The sequence below is a fragment of the Conger conger genome, chromosome 19, assembly GCF_963514075.1.
Source record: "Conger conger chromosome 19, fConCon1.1, whole genome shotgun sequence".
Lineage (NCBI taxonomy): Eukaryota > Metazoa > Chordata > Actinopteri > Anguilliformes > Congridae > Conger > Conger conger.
In genome coordinates, this window is record NC_083778.1 from 19670686 (window position 1) to 19681833 (window position 11148).

The 11148-nt window shown below is 48.3% G+C and overlaps 1 protein-coding gene across 4 annotated transcripts in view; it reads right to left on the bottom strand.

The window, feature by feature from the left end:
- LOC133119378 (hepatocyte growth factor receptor-like) overlaps nucleotides 1-8192 on the bottom strand; it is a 39351-nt gene extending 31159 nt beyond the window's left edge. For 2 of the 4 annotated variants that reach the window (XM_061229927.1, XM_061229926.1), the window contains exons 1-2: nucleotides 7843-8192; nucleotides 5095-6325 (exon numbers count right to left, since the gene is read on the bottom strand). In XM_061229927.1, the coding sequence (XP_061085911.1) occupies nucleotides 5095-6325; nucleotides 7843-7925 (1314 nt within the window). In that variant the 5' untranslated portion in view covers nucleotides 7926-8192. Of the gene's footprint in view, nucleotides 1-5094; nucleotides 6326-6941; nucleotides 7335-7411; nucleotides 7483-7842 lie in introns of those variants that run through there. The other 2 variants (XM_061229929.1, XM_061229930.1) reach the window with 2 other exon arrangements.
- Nucleotides 8193-11148: the final 2956 nt, after the last annotated feature.

The following is an 11148-nucleotide window of genomic DNA, read 5'->3' on the forward strand; positions in this document are numbered from 1 at the left end:
AGGCATAAAAAATATCTTTAAAAAAATAATTAAAAAAAAAAAAAAGCAGCTGAAATAAGTGCAGCAGTGGACCATTAGGAGAATAAAGATACACACAGTGTTGAGACTCAGACAGGAGTCACTGAAGAACCGATTGGGACACAGATGCAAATAAGAGCGGCCATGTTGTGACGTGTAGACGGAGGTTCGGCTGAGTGAGGCCTGCTCACAGCCCAGGGGCCCAGTTTCCTGTTCTAACACCTGAGGGCCTGAGGGCCCGTTCCACAGGGCCACAATCTGACCACACATCTCTGGTACCTGCCGATCGCTGTGGTGAGATAACAGGAACGAACACACACACACACACACACACAGCCTGAAACGCCCGAGGCTGTGTGTAAATGAAGCGATTGAAGCTGTGGCATCGCTGCTCAGGGAGGCCTCCTGCTTTAACCACAGTACAGCCCCAGGACCCTACACTACAGGAGCACCCACAGTATTTTCGTTGACGCTTTTATGCAAAGTGACTTACAGTTGATTAGACTAGGCACGGGACAAATCCCACCGGGATTAATGCAGGGCTTTGTTCAAGGGCCCAACGGCTGTGTGGATCTTATTGTGGCTACACCGGGGCTAGAACCACCAACCTTCCGGGTCCCATTTATGAACAGTACCTGAGCCACAAGGCTGCAGGCTGCCCCGTTTTAAAAAGGCTAATCTTAAAAAGGTAATTACCAACACAGCCAGGCGGGAGAATTAAACAATGCCACATTGTCCTGCTTTCCACACTTCATCTGCATTTAAATCACACCCCAAAACCCCAAAATGTGTGGAAACGAGCGTCGTTCCAGGGCGTGTGCTCTCTCCCGTTCAGAGCTCTCCTGAGATAACGCTAAAACAATCGTGCCTCTAAATCTGTCCGTGCGGCTGAACACAGGCACGACCGGGGAGCTCGTGTGTGCCCAGCAGGGGGGAGAGGGATAACGGAAGCCATGAATAACCCCGAAAAGCTAATAAAAACCCAACGAAAATCAATCACTGTGTGCGGTGAGTTTTACAGCCCAAATCAGATTACAGCTACAACTACAACACAGCCCAAAGGGAGAGGCTCCAAAAGGCTTTAGCACCAGCCAACAGGTTTTTGCAAATACAAACCACGATCTCGACCAAAGAGATTGTTAGAAATATTGCAGTTTGCTGGGCTTAGTATGTCAGCACATGCTAAAATCTGACTGATATTAAACCCACTATTTTTGGCTTAGGTTTAGCTCAGGGCTTAAAATGTATTTAAAAAGACGGCAGAACACCGTTTGTGAACAAACAGTGACAACTGCGACGGTTTTATTAACCGTTTTATTGACGTGAACTGGAGTCACCCTTGTAAAGACTCGCAAAGCCACCGAATCAAACTGTGATAATGTGTTCCATCTGAAACGCAGGGTGTTTCGGTTGGGCTTGTAAGCCGGTAAAACACTGCTGTTCACGGTGTGACCGTCCCACCCCCCTGTGGCTGCACTTGGCTGTTTATCTCACGCGGGGGATCAGTGACATCAAAGTGCAGCGGGGACCCCTCTCGGTGGAGCGCGGGGGCGTTCATTCTGCTTCTCCAAGCGGAATTCCTCGGGACGCGGACTCCCATTTGCACCCGACGGAGCGGAACGCCGCAGGCTGTGGGATCAGGAGTAGCGGCTCTGTCCGACCCGCTGGCCGTAGACCAGGAGCGCGAGGTCCACAAACACAGATCCGCAAGGGACGCGTAAAAAACACTCGCGTCGACAGGTTAACGTTAAAGGAGCCGAGTTCAGTACGTATTCAGTCTTGTAGCATGTCGACTTCAACCTACGTCGTAGCATGACTGCAGCTGCGTTGTACAATGACTTTGTTTTGCAGACTTCTCCGGACTAAAACCAAAACATCGGACACGTGCGCTGGTGTGCCGCCAAGCCAAGCCCCAGGACAGCAGCACCACAGCCCTCTACGCTGTGAGGTCACAAATGTGCGCTTAGAATGTTCTGAACTCAACACTTATGAAACTGAACATTCCAAAGCTGATGTCACAATCACGACCGGTGACTGATGACGATGGAGTTCGAGAACACCGAACACTAGAATTTTGAAAGCAACATTCCGAAAGTAACCCTGCTCTTCAAACATTCCAGGAGAGAGTGCGGCAGAAGAGGAGGAACACACCGAATCTTTAACCCCCCCCCGGGGGCAGGTGCGGTCCGTTATCACGCGGGTTCCAGTTTGGAGACAACAGGTTACACACACTCGCACACTAGCACACCAGCTGTGAGACAGGACCGTTTGCTTAATGATTAAACGGCACGTAAAATTCGCTCAGTGAGCACACAGTTGGAGACACGCGACAGGAATACACAGTGAGTGAGAGGCGGGGCTGTGCTATCAGAGTCAGGTCTGTATTCGTTCCTGCCTGATATCCGTTATCTCCCTCCTGTGTGGCTGCATGCAAATATTGGTTCTTGGAGGAGGAAGAAGGGGAATAATGGGGTTTTTGTTTTCTTGGATTGCAGACTAAACACTGAGCTGAAAAGGCTAAAAAGGTTAGATAAGGTTTGAGAAAAACAATGTTCTCTCGGGCTGTTACAATGTCTTCAACAGGAAGTGACATCACCCAGACCCACCCCAGAGTTCAGCGCATGGAGGGTGCAGACAGAAAGGCCACAGGTGAACGCTACCTGTCGACTGAGACCTGGAAACAATGAGACGGGAATTTCAATCCCAAAACACACCTGGAGCACAGGTATGGTCTGTTCCAGGTGGGTCTACGGCATTGAGAAGCTGCATGACACAGGATGAATCAGAGAGGGGAAGGGTGTATTTAGGATGCTCTACAAGCTGCTCCCTGACCTGTAACAGCAGGGCTAGGATGGTAGCTTAGCGCTAACCAGTGACTCACTGCACTGTCATCCAGCAAGCATGCTTTAGCCTCCCGGCTAAGGCATCCAGCTAAAGTGCTAGCACTTAGTAACTTAGAAACAGTGACTCATGGTGATGGCAGTTATTATAGTGTTGCCCAAGGAGGGAGGGTATGGGTCACCTCCGGGTTCAAACACACCTTTACCTGTCCCCCAGAGAGCCCCATACACACCTTTACCTGTCCCCCAGAGAGCCCCATACACACCTTTACCTGTCCCCCAGAGAGCCCCAAACACACCTTTACCTGTCCCCCAGAGAGCCCCATACACACCTTTACCTGTCCCCTAGAGAGCCCAAAACACACCTTTACCTGTCCCTCAGAGAGCCCCATACACACCTTTACCTGTCCCCCAGAGGGGCCCAAACACACCTTTACCTGTCCCCCAGAGGGGCCCAAACACACCTTTACCTGTCCCCCAGAGGGGCCCAAACACACCGCCTGCTCCAGTCATAAAACACCCACCGCCTCCAGCACAGTGTAATTACGGATTCGGAAGGAACAAATGCAGACTCACCTTTGACCTCCCCTCCCCTATCTTAACTACCCTCTGGAATAGTGTTTATATTCATAGTATACTATAAATATCAGTCACAATTAAAAGGTTACAAGATGTTTGTTCTCAAAGCAATCCAATGTTTTCAACATACACAACAGTGAAACAGCACCACTTATGTAATTGTAACATTTAAAACATTTCCAGTAGAATCTCAGTGCACACCACAATCAATAAACATTCACGTTCAATTCAAATCCAATCACAGTTGGCTGTTGTTTTTAAAATTAGAAATCGATTGTAATTGTATCACAATTATGACTTCAGAAGCAGCATTATTCCCCTGTCACAGGGCAGTGCTTCGGTTTGCTGGGATGGTTCCCACTATTAATATCGAAGACCGACCACAATTACTCTCCCCAGGAGGGTCATACATCGGTCTGCTGCACTCACCCATATTGCCGCAGAACACTGGATCAATACCACTTCAGAAAGCCTCTCAGGTTATTAACGAGGCCATTAATTTGTCTCTCGTTTAGAGTTCTCCGCACTGCACTAATGAACGTGACCAATTACAAGGAAAACAAAATGCCTGGCCTATCCAGGAGCGGACACCAAATCTGGCTTTATGGGAAGGCTTTTCAAACCGTGCCAGGAAATTCAGGATAGATAGATAAGATTGATCATTACACCTTTCTAGAGGGCTTTTCTAAACATTCAAAGAGCTTTTCAGTGATGAGGAGGAAACTCGCCTCAACCACCACCATTGACAAAATTAGCAGAGTTTTTTGTTCCATTCTGCCGGAACAGGAACCAAACAGGACCAGGAACAAACCAGGAAGCAAACAGGAACAGGAATGAAACAGGAACCAGAACAGGAACGAAACAGGAACGAAACAGGAACGAAACAGGAACGAAACAGGAACGAAACAGGAAGCAAACAGGAACAGGAATGATACAGGAACAGGAACCAAAAAGGAACAGGGAGCAGGGGAAGGGGATTCAGATGAGGCTCCCCCAAACCCCCTGAGCCACACAGACGTGTCAGCATCTGTACTCCAGCGAGTCTACAGCACAGACCTGGACAACACTGACAGGGCCAGCCTCATTCAGTCAAAGAGGGGAGAGGAGGGGGCCTGTTACATTCCTGGGGCTATTGATCCCAGATTTAAACAATGTGTGATCAATGCTGATTAACGAGACACACCAGGAGGAGGCAGGACCGCCTACAAACACACCACAAAGCCATGATTTATGAGAGAGAGAGGGGGGGGGGGGGGGGGGCAGAGGGAGGGAGAGAGAGAGAGGGTGGGGAGAGATAAGGTATGAAGAGGAAACATGAGGCTATGATAGAAACAGTTTCTACAACAGTGCTTGAAAACCATTCCTCTTCCCAGCTAAATGAGCATATACAGTATTATGAATTATACGTTATTGTACCTTTTTTTTTTTTTTTTTTTTTGGAAAACTTACTGATTTGTACCCAAAGAGAACAAGACTGTACTTTCAGGGTACATTTGGGAAATTAGTAGTTGAAGGGCAAAAATGTACCTCTACTGTCACTTTATTTGTGAAAGTGTGCAGTCCTCTGGCTAAAACCCAGCAGTGGCGAACACCTTCCCCACATGAACCTGTGACCGACCCCTGACCCCGGACCCCCGACCCCTGACCCCGCTCTCACCTCGTTGTAGCAGCGTCTCTCCGGGGGGCTGCTGAGGTGCGCGGGGGGCTGCGTGTGGCACTTGTGGATGAAGTCGCGGTAGAAGACGGCCAGGTCGCGCAGCGGGAGGACGCAGACGGCCGAGCCGGGCGTGGGCTGGGCGGAGTCGGGCCGGCTGCGGGCGAACACGGCGAACAGCACGTCCTCGCCCTCGTCCAGCCCCATCTCCTCCCGGAGCGCCCGGCCGGGCCGGGCCACCCGCGCCGCCTGGAGGAGGTTAAACACCTCCATGTCCGCCCCGCGCCTCCTCCTCCTGCGCCTCCTCTTCTCCGTCAGGATGCACTCGAAGGGCAGCTCCACGTAGCGCCTCAGCTCGGGGTGGGAGGCGCAGGCGCGGGCGATGCGCGTGTGGAAGCCCCCTCCCCGGGCCCCCGCCCCGCCGGGGTCCTCGCGCTGCACGGACAGGAAGTACACGTGGGCCCCGCTGGCGAAGGCGTAGACGTAGCGCAGCGGGTAGGCCCCGCGTAGCCGCGGCAACAGGTCCAGGTAGGAGTGCTGGGAGAAGAAGCGGAACCCGTCCTGCGTCTCCTTCATCTGCCGCACGGAGAAGACGGGCGGGGCTGGGGTCGCGGCGGGGTCGGCGCTCACGCTGGTCCCCACGAAGAAGCGCACCACGCCCCCGCTCTGCACGCTCAGGGCCCGCGTGCCGGAGGGCCCCGCCACGCAGTCGGGACAGCCGTGGCGCCCCCCGGTGGCCGTGCGGGGGGCGTGCATGCACTGGGGCCCCCCCGTGAGCCCCCCGTCCCGGGACAGGAGGTACCGCTCGCACACGCCCCCCCGGGCGGAGCCGCAGCTGAACAGCTCGTCGTCGTAGTACGTCTCCACCAGGAGCACCTCGTTGGCGTTGTCCCGGGCGACGGCGCCCGACGCGTTCCCCGCCCCCTCACACGCCCCGCAGGGCGGGCAGCCGGGCCGCTCCGGAACCGGGCCGGTCCCGCGCTCGGACACGCGCTCCAGGCTCCGGTCCAGGGAGTAGAGCCGGTTCACCGCGCCCACGTACACCCGCCCCGCGAACACCAGCAGGTTCTGGATGGGCCCGTCCGCCCGGAAACTGGGGAGCTGGTACCGCACCGAGAGGTTGAGCTTAGAGCCGGAATGGAGGTCGCCACACTCCCCCCTCACCTGCGCGACCAGCGCACACAGGGCGAAGAGCGCACACACCCAGACCTTCAGCCAGGCCTTCATCACGCACCTGAGGAGGAGGAGGAGGAACACCACACAACCTGACATCAATCAAATGTGCTGGCGCAGTAGGCTACCCGCAGCTCAAGTTAGGTTTTGAAACAGCTGGTTGACCGGTTCAGACCTTGCTTAACATGGTTTGACCAGCTCAAGCTATGCAACAACTGATAGCTGGTCATTTCAAGCTGGGTTTGACGCCAGAGTACCCTCAGAAAGTGGACCTTTTTTTCCCCACTCTAAAAATAGAAGCCCTTCCTAGCCATCAGAAAAGAATGCGCGATATGTGCAGGGAGGGGCACCGCTGCCTTTCAGGCCCGGACGGAGGCGCTCAACAACATCACCATTGTAGCCTCCCGGTGACACACGCAAACGCCATTGCGGCTCAAACCAGGGAAAGGGTTCATGCTTTTGACGGAACTGCAAGGAGCTCCAAAAAAGAAAATGTGTCCAAAGTTCTATTCCAGTCTCTGACAAACGCCGGTTTTTAGAGTTGCGGTAAAGTCACGATTAGAGAGGACGGGAGTGAAACTCCACGACCTGCTTATGTTGACCAAGCCACTGGCCTGCGGTTCTTTTGACTCTCTCTTGAATCTTTAACCGCAGTGCGACCGAGTGGTATGAATCACCTGGCATCATCACTCTCACCCAAAGCGCTACGTTTCCAGCGAAGTGCAGGATTGGCCTACACTGGACAAAAAGCGACCTTGTTGAATTATCTATTATTTCGCGCACAGGGAGTTGATTATCCGGCGCTGAGACGCGGGTCGTAATTGCAAAGAGATGTGACTGACTGCGAGAAACTCGAATCTGCGCAGCAGGTCTCGTTCAAACCCGTGTCTAATGTGGTCAACAACACTCTGATACGGGCTCAGATTAAGAATTCGTGAGATTATCCAGTAGGCTACATCCCTTGTGGTTTCCGAACAGAAACAAAAAGGAAGAAGATTCACAAAATGTGCCCTTGTTTCGCTATTGTTTTTAGGGTACATTTGTTGCCACTTGGCAGATTGAATGCAGACTTCACATTTTGAAATAATCCAATTCCCCGTGAATTGGGCGCAAAAGAGCGACATGCAGAAAATAATTCAGAGCAAACCTCGTCCAGGCTCACACGTGGATTCAATTCACAGGTGCGCATGCCAATGATTGCACCTTGGAGCGATATTCTTTTGTTTTCGCTTTTTTTTTTTGACGACAAACTAAGTAAAAATATATTCTGACAAGTTGTAAAAAAAAGCACCTATATCAGGAAACACATCCTGTGACCAATTTCTCCGCGGAGAATTCGACCTTAACATCTAAACTACTGTCTTGCCTGCCACGGCATTAATGTCTCACGCACGGCACTTTTGGCAGGACAACGAAAACAGGCTGCTATTTTAAAATATACATCACATCAGAAAAACATTTCATATAATGTCTAACAAAAAGCCTTGCGTGAAAGCAAATAACTATTCTGGACCATGCAGCAGAGTGATTTATACGCAATAACATTTAATCAACAGATGATAAAATAAATATCCATACCTGTTTGTTCCAGGGCAATCTCCGTAATGTGGTTTTGGGTTCAAATCATAGTAGGAACTGTCGTTCAGAACTACTTCTATCATCAACAGTTAGAAAACTTAAGGACGGACTCCAACAATGCGTTTGCGCAGACTTGTCGTTTTCAATAGCCTACTTTGAGAAAGAAGCCCTTTTTCTCAGAACTCTGTTGATTCACCCAGTTTCACATGACTCGATGGCTATTATTCAAGCTATAAACGCAGGGTTTTATTCACACTGGCATTGCTTTCCCATCGTTTCTTTTCTTTTGTCTCCAAAAAGTATGACCAGTACTGTGTCCGCCCGTGCCCAAGCGGAGATACGCGCTCCCGCGGGACAGACTTCAGGTGAGTCTGTTCGGTAGATGACGTCACCGAGAAGGCTCAAGACAATGAGCGCGCAATCCAGATACAAAAATATATGTAATTTCATATCATTTTAATATAAAACATAATTTACTGTTGTATAAGTAGGCTAGATGAATTATATGACACCACTTAATAGGCTACCATGGGTTTAGCTGACATTGCTTAATAAAATACAGATTCCTTTCAGAGACAACGTTACGAAAGCTTACAGTTGTAAAACACTAGAAAAATGTAATATATCGGGTCTATTAGATTCGGATAACTTAGTACACTGTATATTAAAATTATACCTACCCAATACAAATTAGATAAGATTAAAAGTATTATTATTGAATAAATCTAATATTATGGATTAAATTTATATATTTTGAATTGTATTGAGTATTGTGTATTTCATAGGAGTGTCGTTTTTTTAAAAGTTTTTTTTACAGTGAGGGCAATGTTAAGACATTCCGTTTTCAAAAGAGTTCCAGAACTCATCTGAAAACCGTTACTATTCCTTTCGCTGAGACTGAAACACCTGCACGAGACAGGTGCCAGGCTCCGGCGGCTACCAAGACTGACACATATTATCCAGAGCACAGACTGAGCACGAACACACCCTGAAAAACTAAATCTACTGTGAAAAGGGGTTCCAGGAACATGTCAAATGTGATGGCACGTAGGCAAAAAGAAACACAACTCCAAGGGAACCTTTTTTGAGTACTTCCTCAGATTGAATAAATGTGTGGCGCCTTTGTATCTGGATCCGCGGATGCCCAGGAAGGAACAACGACCGTTATAACTCTGCATTAACTATTAATAATTGACAGAACTACGTGATAGGATTCTGTACATTACAATTGGCGTTTCACTTCCGTTAATTTCAGCTCAGGATGGAGAGCCCCCCTACCTTAGACCTAAACAGCCGCACGGTATACTGGTGTTCGCTGTTTTTCATCATTTAACTGATCAATGAAAGCAGTTTATCTGGCAGTTAACTCCTCAGCCGGTCTGAATGAGTTACTTATTTTGAGGCGACAACAAAATCCTGCAGGCAACGCAAATCTCTGGAACCGTGGAGCGGAGGAGCCGTGGTTTATGTGGTTCTGCTGCCACCTACTGGAGAAAATGACAAACTCCACGATAAGGGTAATCCCAGTGTTTCTTGTGCAGATTTTTGCTCAAATCATACAGGCAACAGGATTTATCATCTTAAAACCACATTATGTCAAAATAGCAGGAAATTAACAACCGATGTCTGAAATCCCCACCCCAAAACTTTGTTATTCAGTTAAAGCAACTCGTCGTTTCATTTTCTATCATGTACTGTTTGGCGCTTCTTTTAGAAAGTGGTTAAATGTCATTTAACTGACGCTTTTATCCAAAATATTTTAATTACTAGGCTACTTCTAATAACTGGAAGTGTTGTCATGTCAATCATAATATACCAAAGATAGCAGAATAGCACCATCTACCGGTCCACAGAAGCTGACGCTTTCTCACTTTATCATTGACAACCGCCAAAGAAATTCCACCTTTTTAGAATTCGCCTTACGATCGTCGTGTAAAATATTGCACATCACAACCTTGTACTGAAACAAATTGGTATTTCGTAATGTTACTTTGAACATTGGTCACCCTTGTGGCCATAAGTGATCTCCAGGTGATCTTGTACAAAAACGGACCATGATAGTATGATGGAGAAAATTATTAATGTCACTCTTAATTTCACTGATAAAAAAACGTTTAAAAACGTTACGTTCAAATCTCATTCGAATCACAATCAGCATGCCCATTTTCTTCCAGTATAACGGTCGCAGAATGTTCCTGTCAAGATCATTTTAATTACAGAGCTGCTAATTTATGTTTAGAGCCGAACTGATGGCCAGCTGACTGATTCTGTTCGTGAGGAGTAACTCAAGATGGACCAGGCTGTACTATTCCCTGTGACAGGAGACAGCTGTTCCCGAAAGACGGAGACAGCTGTGCAGAATTCACCATCTTCACAGACATCGCTTAAATAAAAGGTCTCAGGTGCGCACTGGAGTTTTCATTCACATTCCTGCACTGCCCCGACACACACAGACACAGATGGGCTCTTTAGTGTTGTATTTTGTTATTTTCAAACCAGTAACATGCGACTACTTTGTAATATCCCCTTTGAATCCAGCGTGGCACATTGGCTACCGTTAAAAACGGGATGCTACCTGGTCTACCGTTGTTTCAAGAATAGTCCAGTTAAGATCGGGCACGGTAATGCTCAGCGATTGGACACACTGTTCACCAATTAGAAATTCAGAGAAAGAGGAGGCCATTAAAGAAGCGGAAGGTGAATTATCGTTTACATTATAAATATATTACACATAATAACAAACACCGATTTAATAAACATCTCTGTTAAGTAAGTATGACAACGACAAGGTCCATTATGTTACCCCTGGAAATTTGGACATTTTATTTTTTGTTAGTGCAAGTAAAATATCTGAAGGTTCTAAGGCTTTGTAGAATGGGGGGAGTCATTTAAACCTAACAGTAAATACAGACGGCTTATTGAACACAAATCAAATTCATGTGTGGGTGTACATGCGTGTGCATATTGTTCCTTTAATAAAAAATAAAAAGGAACAATATTGTAGTTGTACTGTATCAATCTAGGACAGCACTACTCAACTCCATGTCCTGTGGGCCAGAGTGTCTGCAGGCACTTGCTTCAACACTGCGCTACACCACCTGATTTCACAAATTAGCTAATTATCTGAAGCAAGCAGGTAAAATAATGAGTGAAATCAGGCGGTGCTGTGCACGGCGGGAGCAAATGCCTGCAGACACTGTGGCCTGCAGGACGTGGAGTTGAGCAGCGCTGTTCCAGAAGCCTGTGCCGTCTATTGAGTTGCAGTGCTTTCTCTTCATTCATATTTCACATTCAAACTCAAATTCA